The sequence below is a fragment of the Merops nubicus genome, unplaced genomic scaffold (genome assembly GCF_000691845.1).
Source record: "Merops nubicus isolate BGI_N331 unplaced genomic scaffold, ASM69184v1 scaffold10041, whole genome shotgun sequence".
NCBI lineage: Eukaryota > Metazoa > Chordata > Aves > Coraciiformes > Meropidae > Merops > Merops nubicus.
In genome coordinates this window covers 26,284-41,822 of record NW_008586220.1, presented here as the reverse complement: position 1 = coordinate 41,822, position 15,539 = coordinate 26,284, and the positions used below count along the sequence as shown (strand labels likewise).

The following is a 15,539-nucleotide window of genomic DNA, read 5'->3' as shown; positions in this document are numbered from 1 at the left end:
GGACTTGCTCACCCTCCAGAAAGCTGCTCTCCTCCCTTCATGCTCTCAGGGAAATGCTACAACCCACATCTGTGCAAGGCCTGGGTCTGTGCTCTGAAAGATCTCTGTCCTTCCAAATAGCTGGATAAAGAGACAGTGCACCCATGTCCATCCCTTTGAGGGGACTGGCTCCTTTTGGAGTCTAAGCAGCAAGCCACAGACTTGTAATAAGATTTATGCACTAATCAGGAACAGCAACTGGCTGTGGTTAAGCTGTTCCCTCCTTACCTGTCCCCACTATTTTCTCTCAGGCTGCTTAATGTAATTGCAAATTATATTTTTATAAATGTAAATTGTAAATAACTTGTATTTTGGTTTTCCTTCTAATAAACTTTGAACTTATCTGAATGTCTTCCTGGATCAGCATATTGGGGCAGAAATACTGCACGAGGAACAGGACTCTTGAGAGCCTGAAACTGGATTTTCTTATTGTGCTTCAGGATTTCCACTTCTAATCCCAGCTGGAACCTCAAACTCAAACACCAAAATGGGAACAGGGAAATGAAATTGCATTTGAACTCTTCTAAATCCCTGAGGAGACTCAATGTCTGTTTGCAGCTGGTTGGTTTGATTTTAGGTTTCATTTTAACCCAGCCACTTAGCTCCCAGCTAGCTAACATGAAAAGGGCTTGGCCTTCACTGTGGTGTCTGCTCAGTCTGTCGTGGTGCAAACTTCTAGTGCTGTGGTCTCCCATGGCTCTAAGAAAGAGGACCACAAGAGCAGGAGAGGAGCTGCAAGGGACACAACTGCCTTCTGACTGGAGGAATGGAGGAAACTGGTTGGGGTTTCTACTAGCAGAGCCTCTGACTGCCCTGTCCTTAGAGGCAGGTAAGAGGCTATCTGCTCTCACTGCAGTTTTCCCAGCTGAAAATGGGTACCCATGGCTTGAGAGACAACAAGCTATTTGTCACAGTGAGATCCTGGGTCCTTACAGGAGGTTACACAGGGCAGCACAGGGTTAGGCAAAGAGCCACAGGGCTGCTGTGGCAAGCGGGGCCACAAGCACTCAAGCCTCATCCCTGACTAAGCTCCTCTTTGATCACAGTGGCCAAGCCATGTTCCCTCACTCACCCCTACAAAATGCTTGCCAGCACCTTGTGCAGGCCATCCCTGCTCTCTACAACCTGCTGGGCAGTTGGTGTGCCTGGTTTCCCTGGGAATCCCCAGCAGATGCCACAGGCAGCTTGTCCCTGGTGGGGAGCAGTGGAGGTGAGAATTATTACATGAGAATCCCTGGGAAGGTTTGGGTCAGGAAAAGAGGACAAGCTCAGGTGTTTTTCTGCTCTGGTTTCCTCATCCCTACTAGATCCCCCAAGAAGCAGATTTCAGCTGAAGGAAGGTTTCCTGCTGCACCCTAACAGCCCTGCACCCGGCCAGTACTTCCCTGGAGACTCTTTGCAAGGATAAACTGAGTCCCAGCACATTGCTCAGCAGTGAAGGGCTCTCCCAGCCTGTGACAGGGCAAGTATCTCTTGTAATGGACATCTTCCAGAGAAGAATTTTCTAGCCAGCCCCATCCTGGGGCCCCATTCCTCTTCCCCAGGGCTGTGGAGTTTTCCATGCCCTCATGCAGCATGTTCGTGGCATGCGGGGCCATGCGCTAGGACTCTAAAAAAGCATCACAAGTGTTTTGTTGAAGAAAAGACTTCAGAAATGAAACCACCACCACCACCACCACCTCCACCAGATGCAGGCGGCACGTTAAGCCACAGGGCCACCCTGAGGACTGGCCCTCGGGCACACAGGCAGCATTGCAGCTGTTTACTCTCTGCATCCCTCAGCCACACCACGAGCTCCTGCTCGGTGCTCGGGACACCTTGGCCTTGCAGAGTGCTCCAAGACTCTGCTTGGAGGAAGGTTTTCTCCCTCAGCCAAGTAAACAGGTAATGCTTTCCCACCAGGCTCGTTGAGGACAATTCCAAGGCGTTGGCCACCCAAGACTTAAGGTACCGCCGAAAGAGGTCAGGAAGCAAAACGACCTCTTGAATCCCATGGAAACAAACAAAAAAAAACACCAAAGGGAAACGAAAGTCTTGCTTTGGGAGCAGGCAGGGCTCAGAAAGATTTGGGTTTGTAAGGCAGTCTACCGACCAGACAGGTACATCTCCTTACTCCTGCGCTTTTTCTCCAGGCGCCTCAGGCGCTTCTCCTCCCGCCGCCGCGCCTCCTCCGCCTCCTGGTGCTGCCGGCACTTGTGGAAGTTCTCCACCACCACCCCCACGAACATGTTGAGCACGAAGAAGCTGACGATGAGCAGGAAGGAGATGAAGTAGAGAAGCATCCAAGGGTTATGGTTCTGGATGGGCTGGGCAGGTGAGGAATTAAGAAAACAAAGAGAGAAGAGAAGCGGCATGGACAAGATGTGTCAGTCGGGGGATTGGGCATTCTCTAGCCCAGCACAGCTCTGTGGGGAGGAGGAGAAGGCTGGGAGGAGTTAGGAGATTTATCCCAGAACAGTTTCCTCTCATTCACTTTTTCACTGACTAGAACTTCACTTTTGTTGTAAAACCTGTTAAGTTGGCTTAAATGCCCACATAATGAAATCCTGCATTTCACGCAGCTTAAGATAAACCTCAGGGGATGTGCATCAGCCCAACTGTGAGATCATTTCTGTTCAACACAGGCTCCAGCTTTTTTTTTTGAGATGTGGGTTCATGGTTTGTGTTTCTCAGTTGTTACCACCTCTTTGGAAGCAGGGGAAAATGAAGTCCAAAGTGTTACTGGAGCTACGATGGGGTTCTCCTCATCTGAGGCTTTGCAAATGCCAGGTAGCACACAAACTTAATGTCTCTTTCACAACACTCCTGGTTGCTCCCCATCTTGTGGGAGTTTGCTCATATTTCTCATGCTTTCCACGAGGCTGCAGTGCAATGGCACACGTAGCTCTCCTCAGATACTATCATTCTAATTAAAAACCCCATCAGTGCTTGTTTGTGTGCTGCATGAGGCAAAGCCGCTGTAAAAGCTGCTCAGTGGAGAATGGAAAACCTTGGCAACTCAAGGGGCAGCCAGGACTTCAAGAAGGTCCTATAGCTCTGCTCCTTCCTGGGACTTCAAGAACTCCCAAGTCACCCAGGTGTGAGACTGCTGAGAGGAACACATCTGGACCCTGCAGGACACTTACCTGTTGGTCAATACCCACAGCATCCAGACCATCGTACATGATGTTCACCCAGCCATCTTTGGAGGAGAGGACAAACAAGGACATGAGAGCCTATAAGGAGACAAACAAACCAAAAAGATTGGTCTGGCATTTTAGTCCCCAGATAAGAATCTAACAACAGACAATGCTCATTAGCAAAACCAGTCCACAGCTCATAACACATCATCTGGCCTGGAGCTGGTGGAGAATGTCAACATTTTGTGGCTGGCTTTTACCTATTTCAGTATCTGGCTTGATAGTGAGCTGACTATGGTTGTTGACACCCCTCTTCCCTCACAACCAGGCTGATTTTTGGTCAGGCACACCTCAGGCTTTCTGCTCACCAAAGGATGATTAAAAATCAATATCAGTGTCAAGGGATTTTAAAAATCAATACTATAGCCCAGCTCCTACTGTGGTCTGTTTTGCTTCTCAGCCAGTATAAAGCATCTGATTTTTTTTTTCCAAATCAAGAGACTACAAGTGACAGTTGAGACTCTTCCATTAAGGGCTGTATGTAAAAGCAGGGGCTTTAAAACAACACTCTCCTCTCAACAAGGGATTGTATAACCCCAGGAAATCTGGCAGCAAGAGATCAAGAGGTGACCTGATCCATTTTTAGCCAGTAAGGGCTGCTTCCGATGTTGTTCTTGGAAACCTCCTAGGATGGAAGTTCCACACCCTCCTTGAGGAATACATTTTAAGTGCTCAACCATTAAAAACTGGTACAGAAAATCCCTGCAATGAGGACTTTACCTGTCCCAGATTGTCAAAGTTGTACTTCCTCCTGACCCATCTGTAGTGTGCGTTGGTGCAGTCGCTCTTCGTAGTGATGTTTTTTACATCAGGACCATCACAGTAGTAGAACTTGCCTTTAAAAAGCTGTATTTGAGAAGCAACAAAAGAAAAAATAATGAAAAAGCAGCAGCTTTGAGTAATCTGTCCCCTGATTTATCTCTTTCCCCTAGTAGAGTCGTTTGCCAAGTTCAAACTCCTCTCCCCCCAAAGCATTTCTTCTAAGGCTTGGCTCTTCTTTCCTAACATCTAACTGAAATCTTCCTTTGGAGAGATTTAAGCTCCTTGCTTCCACCTAAACCCCAAGTGGTGAGAAAAACAGCTTCTCTTTTGCAGCAGTCACTGACAGATTGCTGTGAGGAGGGAAATACTCTACCTGGACCCCTAAAATCCCAAAGATAATGAAGAAAGCACAGCAGATGAGAACAATATTCCCAATAGGCCTCAAGGAGGAGATCAAGGTTTCTACCACCAGCTTCAGACCTGGGGCTCTGCTGATGACTCTGGAAAAAAATGGCAAAACAAGAAAGCTTTTAATTTTTATGCATGCCCTGTTACCCTGTGGTTGCTGTTCCTCCCCTGCTTGGGCTGCAGTAAAGCTACCCCAACCCTCCTTCACCTGCAGGCAGCACTCAGAGACAATTAGTGACTTATTAGGACAACCAGAACATTCACAGACACATTAGTGGAATTGAATAAGTGTCAACTAACCTGTCAGCAGGGTGGTGGGCTCTTGCTTACTCCTAAGAGTAAGGAGGGAGTACTCTAGGGACAGAATATCACAGAGGTTCCTCCCACAGGGTTATTTGTATCTCAGCCCAGAGAGCTGACCCCTCTGAGGTCTCTCTGATCCAAGCAGAGGGACACACCCCAGGCAGGACTCTGATTCCTAACAGAACACGTGCCAACACCTTCACAGTGGTACCAGAGACAATGTCTTCTCCTCTTTCTACCACCTCTCCTGCCCCGGGCCCCGTGACACCTTTTCAAACAAAGTAACTCCAATTTGTTTCCTAATTAGTTCCTGAAATGACTCTTAGGTAACAGGAACTTGTGCTCAACAGCTCCAAAGCCAAAGGGTCATCCCATTAAAGAGCAGCTTGCTTGCTGTGAGAGGCCAGGCATGCTCTGAGCACAGCCTGAAGCAGCTTTTGGGTATCCTGGAGAACTGGAGTTTTCCTGTCGTGTACGAGTGCCTGGAGAGCAGCTCTCCCACAGGGGGCTGAAAAACGTGTTGCACATGTGAAGTGTGACTGGCCCAAGCAAATTCTCCTGTGAAGGTGGCTGTTTTGACTGCAGAACATCAAAGTTTTTTTCCAGGAGGGACCTGTAGAAGGGAGAGGGTGTGAGGCCTGCAAGGTGGCTTCAGCTCGCTCCACTCATGGTGCCAAAGAGAGATGAAAGAGGAGCTGTATGCTGCAGGGACAAAGCCCCTCACAGGGTCTCCTCTGGCAGCAAATGACCTGGCAGGCTGAACTGCACCTACAAAGTGTTAGGAATGGTCCCTGGAGTAACCCTACAGCTGTCATGAGAGATGAGGAATTCTTCTCTATTAATAGGATCTGGCCTAGTTATTCTCCAAGACCAGCTCCCTTTTTCTCCCCCTACATTTACTTAGGAATTTCCTATGTCCTGGTTTCTGTTCCTAGTTAGGTGTGTTAGATGGGTGCCCTGAGGTGCTGCCAGGCCAAGGCTTGTCCAGGTAGCCCAGAGTGGCCACCAGAGAGTGGGGACCCTGATGCCACCAGCAGAGCAGAGAGTGGGAGCAGGAGAGGAGACAGAAATGTTCCCAGATTTCCTTGTCATAAGGCAATACAGAGCAGCAGACAAAGAGCTGTTGTTCTAGTGGTCATGGGTCTAAGTAAGATTGCTTCTTCCTATTACCTTCATAAGGAAGCAGCTTTTCATCAGAAAGCCTCCAGGTCTCAGGAGGTGCCTATCTTATTTCCCCTGAAATTTCCTGAAAAAAGGCTCGTGGCTCCTGCCAAGCAGGATGGGAACAGTACAGGAGCTGTGAGCTGGTAAAAATCCCCCAAGCATTAACACTCTTTGTTACTGCATAATCACAAACAAAGTACAAATTCTCCTTATTCCTTTTCTAAGATCCCCAAAGCACCTCCCTCTTCCTAGCTGAGAGTTAAATCCTTCTGCAGAGATGTTAGATAAGCAGGCAGAGATACTGGAGCTTATCAAATTATTCTCAGGACCTGCTCAATTGCAAATTTTCTCTGAGCCAACAGGACCCCTTTGCCTGGGGATAACTGTGAGGTTGTGCAGCTTAACAAGGAGCCAGACTGATTTCTAAAAGGGGGATAGAAATGGAGCATGGAGGAGACATTCATTGTCCTAACACCTCTCACTCCAAACTCCACCCACTCTTTTCCATGCTGGGGAAGATCAATTGTAACTAATTTCACTGTTTTCAGAGGGTTTCCACTAGATAAGAGCTCCCCAGAGATGATTCTACCCATGCTGTCTTTCAGCTTTTTGTGTTATTTAGGAAGACCTGGATGGATCATGTGCATTTTTTTTTCAAACTTCTGGATCTACCACCACAAAACCAACTTGGCCACGCACCGGAGAGGTCTCAAGGTCCTCAGAAGCCTCAAGACACGAAGGACACCCAGGATCTTAGCTCCACCTGCTGATGCCATGGAGACAATAATGTCAACGATAGACACAAAGACCAGGACTCCATCCAGGACGTTCCAGCTGCTCTGCAGGTAGGTGTTCTCCCCAGAGAAAAAGCCAAGAGCTACCACCTACAGCCAGGAGAAAAGAGAGATTGAAATCTTCCCCCAGCTCCTAACTACGTCACGTTCTGGTCTTTGCCAGGCCTCACTTGGGGCCACGAGATGAAGATGTAATTACCTTAACCATCATTTCAGCCACAAAGATTGCAGTGAAGATGTAATTAGAAACACTTAGGAAGATCCTTTCCTGTAAAACACAGCAACAAAAAGAGGCAAGTGAGTTAAAGATGTTAGAAAACAAACATCTTTCATCTTGCAGGGACTTGCCTTGACAAGACTACAATCTGCCTGCTAGATCAAGGAAGAAAATGGGCTCAGGGACTCACCATGCTGTGTGGGTCTATGTCTGGTCGCTCCAGTGCTATGGTGATGCAGTTGAGAAATATGAAGACCAGCACCACGTGATCAAACATTTTGTGAGCAATGACTTTCTGGCACATCACTCGGAACCTGAAGAAATGGTGGGGAGAAAAATATCCTTCAGATGTTTGTTTGGGTCAGCAAGAGACTCCCACCCGGATGGCACGTCCTCAAAAGCCTTCAGCAGCAGCCCAGGTGCTGAGCTAGTCTCTCCACAAGCTTTGATCAATATTAGCAATGCAGTAAACAAGATGTAATAACAGCTACTCTTATTGCTGGTTAAACCAGCCTTCTTCCCAGACAGGCATGGAGTGAACCATGCCACAGCTCTGCCTACATGGGACAGAAAAAGCTACCTAAAAAATCAGAAATTGGATTTCTAAACCTTTCAGTGCTCCTGCACCAGAGAGGGATATTTCTCAAGGGAAGCCTAGCTAGAAGCACACTGCTCCATGACCACAGGAATGGTGGGCTGGCATTCCACTGGGATTTCTTACCTATTCTGTGGGGAGAACAAGTAGAGGGACCAGTCTTCATGAGTCTTGCACCACTGTGGTTTGTAGGGCTCCAGGACTTTGCGGATCCGGTAGCAGTAACTCTGGGTGGGAAAGAAGAAACACCTTTTCTTCCTCTTTTATTTTCCTGCCTCTTCAACTTGCACAGTGCTTTAGTGAAAGGGGGCAGCACAGGGCATTTCAGAGTGCCTGTAGGGAGTTGTGGCTTTTTGGGACAGAACTGTGGCAGGCACTGTCACATTTGTCCAACAAAACAAGGAGGAAGGGGGTGGAAGGAAGGGGCTGCTGTACAGTGAGACATGAACATGAAGACAGATTTTCTAAACAGGTATCATTTCGAGCCCCAAAGTTGTGTCAAAAGCAAAAACACCTCAAACAATGGAAAAGTTAAATAGAGAACAGTCTTTCTAGGCTTCAAACCCTTGAGATGCCCAACAGAGGTTGTGAGCAAAGACATCAGCGAGCTGTTGTGTTTACAGCTCATTTTTGGAGGCATCCTGGGCCAGTGGGATAATCTTAAGCAGTCTAAAATCCAGGAAAATGCATGTACAACCCCTTTGGCAGTTTTATCTCATTAGAGACCACTGCAAGGCAACAGCCCAACCTATGAGCTCAAAAAGTCTTTTGGGAAACAGATGCCCATCTGTTGAACCTGGATTCATTTCGTCTACGATTAGGCAGTAACCCATTTCAAAGCCTGATTTTTAATCAGCCTTCCTGGAGTGGGAAAAAAGCCACTAAGATGCCTTTTCCCAACGTGCCCCTCAACTCACATCCTCCATGTCCTCCTCGTAGTCCCCAGCGTCCTCCTTCTGGCCATCGAGGCGCAGGAAGAGCTCGCTGGGCACGTGCACCAGCTTGCCATTGCAGTCTTGGTACTCCGTGGGCAGGATGGCCACGGGGCTGAGGCTGAACGAGTGCCCTGGGGTGGGCAACTGGAGCAGCTCGGGCAGGTCCAGGGAGCTGCGGTAGTCCAGGGACTCCGCCCGGCGGTGCAGCGAGGGCCTGCTGACCGTGCTGGACTTGGCGTCGTCAGAGTCATCATCTGTGCTGCCTTTTCCCTCCCCAGAGAGCAAGGATTCTCTTTCTCCTGACTGGTTCTTCTTCTTGAGGCTCGGGGCTCTGCCCAGGCTGTTCCAGCTCGAGCGGCGGCTTCCCCAGTTGCTGCCCGTGCCCCAGTTGGCACAAGGGGAACTGCGGAGGCTGGACTGAGAGAGAAGAAAGGCATTTGAGGGTTTGTTTGCAGGAGGAAGGGGGAAAAAAAAATGCCAGGAGATGGCATTGTGCCCAGATTGGAAGACCCTTCTTGTTGCGAGTCACGTCTCCTCCTCCCAGCATTCCTTGCTGCTCTGATTTCATCATGCCAGTGCCTTGAGATGGGAGCCAAGCACCCAGCTAAGCCTACAGTGAAGATACTCTTTGAACTACACCTGTAGCCCAGCTACTAATCCTCTGTGCTGCACGACTTCCTACTGGCCTGGCAGCATTAACTCTGCATGAAAACTGAACCCAAAACCACTATTGCTAAACTGAACCCAAAGACACTGTTGCTGAAGCAGTGTTTGCTTTCCTCATGTTCAAGCGGTTTCAGCCCAAGGGAGGTTCTGGGACCCCAGTCACCCCAGTTTCTGTTGGAAATTGTGCCCCTCCTTGCATTACTTTCTCTTCAATTTGCTGCAGAAGGAGATGGAACGACTGCTTCTCTTACAGCAGATTTCTGGCACTGCTGGGTGTGTCAGTGCACTTTGGCTGGTAGGTGGTTGCCAGGATGAGGGGTAGGTAGTTGCCAGGATGAGAGCACTTAAGGTCAGAGCAGAAAAGCTAGAAGGAGAACTCCTTTTCCCTCCACGGCTTCCCCCCACCACAAACAGAGGCAAACTGCCTTCCTCCTCCTCCTCCTCAGTGCTGGCCAGCTCTCCTCTGACTGCTTCATCTTCCTTTGGCTGGTGGCACTAATGTGCTCTCAGAGAAAGGATTCAAACGATGAACCGCCCTCTCCAGCAACTCACAATCCCATGAAACCCCAAGGCAAACAAGAGTCATCTCTATTTTCCTTTCAAAAGCATTACCTTGACTAAGCAGCTTACCACAGGGGCCAGTGGCTCTGTCTGTGTGAAGTGCCTTCACGGTCTGCTGCCTTGATTTGAACATGATATTGCAGTTACAGAGCAGAGGAACGGGACAGATAAGCAGCAGCAGAAATCCACTTTGTCTATTAACTCTGCACAGAGCTGCCCTCCCACCTCCTCGTTGAAGGCAAAATGCAATCAGTTGCCAAAACAGTCAGCTCCAGCCAGATCTCTGCTCTGGGAGCTGTGCCCCGTGGCAGTAGGTCAGCTCATACCTCCCTTCCTCTGTTTCCCCTTCAGCAGAGCTGCTGTCCTGGAACTGGAGCTCAGCTGCTGGGTTGGGAAGGGGAAATGCTTCATTTCCCTTCACACAAAGTGGATTTAAGAGGCAATCCTAAAACACTGGGGGGAGGAAACAGGCCTCACCTTCATGGGAACACTTGACAGCTTCTCCAAGATACCACAAAGTGGCCAGTGAGGCTGGCAAAAGGTGCCTGCTCCCCTCAGAGGGGTTTGCTGGAAGAACTGCCTGAACTTACAACATGTCTCAGGTCACAGCTCTGCAGTGGCTTGGCATGGACTTCCAGCTGGATACCAGGCAGGAAAACACTGAATCCCAGTGCAGCCCTGTCTCCTCTCTCCATATACTCACTGTCCTTGGCCCTTACCTTGTCACTGTCCTGGCCCAGCATAGCACATCCATTCATTCCTCCCCCTGGACTCTGTTCTTCTGCCTTTCCACAGACTTCTCACCTTTACCACCCAGCAACGTGCACACACACACACAGAGATATAAAATCTGTGACCCTTGCAGGTACTTGAAGGAGTTGGTAGCAACAGGAACCTACCAAGGACTTCTGATCGTAGCTCAGGGGATCCAGGGAAGCGTTACTGCCCCTCCTCGAGTCCACCAACGTGTGCATGGAGTCCACGTGTGGGGAACACTTTGGTGTGGGCATTGGTGTGGCAGCAGTGCGCATGATTATAGGGGGGGGCATGCTGCCCCTGCCCTCCAAGTGCCCGTTGGGGGTGACAGCAAGGGAGTACATCTTCATCTCTGGAGAGAAGGGGAGAGACAACACCAGGTGAATGCTCAGCGGCAGAAATCGCTCTTCACAATGGACATTGCTCCTTCTGTCTTCCAGGAGCTCTGCCAAATAGAGATGAGATGTGGGCAGTAAGAAGGTCACACCCACCCACCACATTGAAAGGCAGGAGGCAAAGGTCACAACCTTTTAAGAGCAACCTTCTGGACTCACAACTCCTGGCCCTCCAAAGGAACTGCCTCTCGCTCACTGTTTCTTGGGATTTAGAGTGTGGAGTTACAGTTTTGGGAGAGAGCTTCCAGGGAAAGGACATTGAGGACTGGCTAAATTCCCTTAGGAATTAGTCCTCTTCTCTTTGTCATAGTCTTGCACAGAGATTTTTGTCCAGTTCTGATGTGCTCTAAGTCTCTTCATGGGGAAGGCACTAAGCAAACATTAGTCATTGTCCTTAGTCATCTGTGGAGGAGATAGGAAATGGAAGTTTCTTTTACACATCCACCCATCTAGAAGAATAAGCCTCCTGTAACAGAGCAAACTGATGGCACATCTCTGTGGTAATTGCAGAAAACATCTACTTTAGCTGCACAGCCAGTACTTACTGACTGCAAACCCCACATTCACACTGAAGACGAGCCAGACCTAACACCTCCAGCTCTATGGAGTGCAGTAATACTCAAACCCAAACCCCTCATTTCAAACCCAACACTGAAGTTGAACCAGTCCCTGGTTTACTGGGCTTAGTGGGTTCTGGTTGAGTAACTGCAGAACTGAAGGAGGGGGAAGGATCTGTGACCAGCAGGAAAGAAGCACAAGTCTGCAGTGAGAAATCCAAGGGAGTGTGTTACTCCTGCTGCTTTTGTGAGGCAGTGTGCTTCTGTTGGCTCATCTCTTCAGCTGCTGGCTTGGGCACAAATACCTGATCCACCCCACTGCCATCCACTTGGAGCAGTGGAAGATCCAGCTCCAAATTTGCCAATCTGCAACACACCTTCCTCTTGCCAGGGTATCTGTTTACAGACCAACAGCATCCTAACAGACTTGTTCATGTCCTTATGCTGTTTAGGCACTGCTGGCACCTATGAGGCTTATGGAGACACACAATTATCCATGGACTTTGACTGATGGCAAGCTCAGCCCTGTTTTCTATGCCTGCATTACCTGGAAGAGGTGACATTATTTCTTTCCCCTAGAAGCTGCCCAGAAAATAGCTGGTGCACAGTTGGGGCTGTGGGTTCCTTGCCAACTATTTTCAATGGACACTGATCCCATCCCTTTGATGCTTCACCTGCAGACTGAGCAGCTCCCTCACCTTGCTGTGATCCAGCTCTGCCTCAGCCTCCCCAGCAAATTACTTCTGCCCCTTCCTCAGCTGAATTCCATCTGCTCACTGCAATCAGGATAATTTCCTTAGCTGAAATGAATCCTGGTTTAGAAGCATTTACTGTAATCCCAGCAAAAGCCCAAGCTGAGACTCAAACACAGAGGAATTAAAGTGGCTCCTGTTTGGAACTGTGCTACTCACTCTGCTAAAACAGGTGATCCCTTCCTGTCCCCCATCTGGCTGCAAACTCCACAGAGTGGAGGCTGTCCCCTACTATTCCACCTTTAATCTGGTAGCACCGTGTGGCCTTACCTCAAATCAACTGCCAGCCCCTCCTGTGACACAAATGAAAAGCTACATTTCCATCCTTCAAACCTCACCTAAATGCCTTTGGGTGAGAAACCAAAAAGAACAGATGAGAACATGATTGATTTGAAAAGCTGTCGAGAAGTCGTGTGAGAATATTGCTGTCAGCAAACCATTCTGTGCTAATGATACAGAAGAAAGGATGAGACCTATCTAAGGAGTCTAGTTTAGTTTAAATTAGAAAAAAATCTGTTTAAAGGGAATATCAGTGCTCACTTAGCCTTCCCCCAGAGGTGGCTTTTTGCATAGCTGCTCTGTTAACACAGAAATCAGGTTAATTGCCAAATAAATGGATTCTTCCACTTCCCCCTGTAAGTTTCTATAAAAGGTGGCTGTGGAAGCAGAGCTCTCAGGTTCCCAGGAAAATGTAGAAGCAAAATTCTACCTGTTGCTCGGAGGTCCTTCAGCTTCTCAAAATCATCATCAAAGTTGGCAGATGTCTTGTCCTCATCTGTGTCTGACCTGTTGGCATCGCCCTGCAGAGAGGAGAAGGGTAATTGCAGACCCAGTTCATTGAAACTTTAGAGCAATTTGGATTACTCAGCAGCTCAGAGGTACCTCAGCTCCCCATGGTTAGCTTAAGTATGGCCCCAAGAACCCAGGGGGCAGAATGCCAAATTCCCTCTGATAAAGCCCTGGGGAATCACAGAATCTCAGCATGGGGGGGTTGGAAGGGACCTCTGGAGATCATCTCATCCAACCCCCTGCTCCAGCAGCTCACCCACAGCAGGGTGCCCAGGGTCACAGCCAGGAGGGTTTGGAATCTCTCCAGAGCAGGAGACTCCACAGCCTCTCTGGGCAGCTGCTCCAGGCTCTGCCCCCTCACACCAAAGAATTTTCTCCTCCTGTTCAGATGGAACCTCCTGGGTTCCAGTTTGTGCCTGTTTCTGGGCCCAACTGAGAAAAGTCTGGCTCCATCCTCTTGACCCCTGCCCTTTAGATATTGATAAGCATTGATCAGAATCCCCCTGGAATGACCCTGAGTAAATCCTCCTTCCTTTTCTCACTTCAGAAAGGATGATGTTGTGATTGTGACTCCTGCTCCTGCAGTCTGGTTGTGTTTCCTACACCGTGCCCAGCTTCCCTGAGGTCTGTCCCAGGGGAGAACACAAAAGTGCAGCTGTAATCAGAGGAGAGACTAAGAAAAATTGGCATTGAGGGATTCCATATTTGCACTCCCCATGATTCCAGCTGAAAGCACTTAGGGTTTAGTATCAAATGATGTTGAAGAGTTTTTCTTCTTTATTTGACAGCACTTTAAATTTGACTTAGATCTGAAAACTCAGCCCCCATTGCTTTCTTCATGCTGGCTGGTAAATGAGATTGTCTTGGAAAAATCTCTTGGCAGCACAGAAGCTGAGGCAGAAGGGAAGGGGGCCAGCTTGCCTGGCAGCACAGCATCATCTCAGGAGAGAACAACCAACCACCCTCAGACTGGTTTCCCTCCTGGAAAACACTTTCATACACATTCCCCCTTTCATATGCATCTACCTCTGCTCCCCAAAATGATCAGCATAAATAATGGACAAGGTTGTGACAGAAGAACCATCAACAGGTTCTGCTCTGCTGGGGGGGTCTGCAGAGAGCAGAGATTCCAGCAGGCTGCTGGCATCACTCTGGCTTGATCCATCAAGACTGCAGAAAATCTGTGCAAATTGGTAGCAAATGGTTGGATTAAAGCAGCTGGTCCTAGAAAAAAGGAGCACAGCTCCTTAACTGATGCCCCAAAAAATCACTGTGGTTTCTAAAGACATGGTGCTGAAGTGGCAGTGGACACTTCATCTGGGATGTACTGCTCACTGGTGCAGCCAAACAGAATGACTGAAAGGCTCCAGCTCCCTTATCCATCTTCTCTGCTTTGGAGCAGAAGCATCAGTGCAGAGCAGATGAAAGATTTGCATCATTTTGGAAGGTTTGTCTGCTCTTCCAGAGCAGCTCTGGGGTAGATTACAAAATGGCATGGGAGCAATGTAAGGACAAATATGCCATTATGGTCCTGTTTGAATGTTGGCTGTTTGTTTTCCTAAGTACAAATGTACTAAAAATGGTTTTGTGGCCATTTGAGGCTATTGTTTTCCAGGGATGCTCCTGCCAAACTCCCTCCACAGGTAGATCAGAACCTGGGATGAAACTGAGACTCTGTCCTGTGGTTTACAGTGCAATGTTTAGATGTCTTGCTGAAATGCTGCTGATGGTTCAGAGCTCAGAGCAGCTTGAAGGTGAACCCTCTTAGCTGCACAAGTCTCCCCTGGGTCACTCTCCACCTATGTGAAAGAAACACCTGAGCACAGGGGAGGAGAAGTGCCCCTCTCTGTCTGCTGGCACTCAGAGCATCACCCTGGCAGAGAGCAAAGAGGCCAAAACAAGAATTTCTGCCCTATTCCCCAAATACTAACAGAACCAGGGATGAAAAGAGCAAACCCAGCTCCACTGACAGCTCTCTCTGGGAGCCATCCATGGAGGCTGTAAACATCTCTGGTGTCCAAGGAGAGCTCAGTTATGCCTCTGTAGGTACAAATCCTCTCAGATTTGGTGGAATCTGACACATCTGGCCACTGACTACTCTGAGCTACCACGTGGCCAACTGCACTGGTTGCTTCTGCAGTTCTGTTCAGGAAAACCTACAACTTCAGCCCAGACTTCAGTCTTCTCCAGCCTGTGTTATTTCCTAGCAGAACTGAGGTTCAGCACAACCACTCTACACCTACAGCTCTCACAGGGGAAGATCCCTTCTGGCCTGGAAGACAGCAGCTGCTGCAGAGCCTGTAGAAATACTGGCAGCTCTTTTGCTTTGGTCTTATTAGGTTAATGGCCAAAATGTCCATCTCCATCTGCAACAGAAACATGGCAAAGGTGTTGCAGTCCCCAGGGCAAAGCCAGGAGATTTTCCTCTGCCAGTGCTGTGAGGAATCTAGGAGGGATGTTTAAATAATAAATCTATGCAGACATCCTTGAAAGACACAAATGTGACTGTGCTGGCTTGAGAGAAGGGAATTTTTGGTCCATGAATACTTCAAATCTATCTCATGGTCAGCCAGGGTTTGTCTAAGTGTGATCCAACCATGGCAAATGAAAGCATGATACCAGTTCTGGGGAAAACATGAAAAGTGAAAAAAAAATCCTACAAAACCA

At 48.6% G+C, this 15,539-nt stretch overlaps 1 protein-coding gene across 1 annotated transcript in view; it reads right to left on the bottom strand.

The window, feature by feature from the left end:
* Nucleotides 1-2,123: 2,123 nt before the first annotated feature.
* Nucleotides 2,124-15,539, bottom strand: part of LOC103780883 (voltage-dependent T-type calcium channel subunit alpha-1H-like) — a gene marked incomplete at its 5' end in the record, with an annotated part of 18,685 nt that continues 5,269 nt past the window's right edge. Inside the window, 11 exons of the mRNA XM_008948582.1 lie at nucleotides 2,124-2,345; nucleotides 3,165-3,254; nucleotides 3,939-4,064; nucleotides 4,354-4,480; nucleotides 6,555-6,739; nucleotides 6,849-6,917; nucleotides 7,057-7,180; nucleotides 7,588-7,688; nucleotides 8,379-8,813; nucleotides 10,523-10,731; nucleotides 12,793-12,883. Coding sequence (XP_008946830.1) covers nucleotides 2,124-2,345; nucleotides 3,165-3,254; nucleotides 3,939-4,064; nucleotides 4,354-4,480; nucleotides 6,555-6,739; nucleotides 6,849-6,917; nucleotides 7,057-7,180; nucleotides 7,588-7,688; nucleotides 8,379-8,813; nucleotides 10,523-10,731; nucleotides 12,793-12,883 — 1,779 coding nt within the window. The remainder of the gene's footprint in view (nucleotides 2,346-3,164; nucleotides 3,255-3,938; nucleotides 4,065-4,353; nucleotides 4,481-6,554; nucleotides 6,740-6,848; nucleotides 6,918-7,056; nucleotides 7,181-7,587; nucleotides 7,689-8,378; nucleotides 8,814-10,522; nucleotides 10,732-12,792; nucleotides 12,884-15,539) is intronic.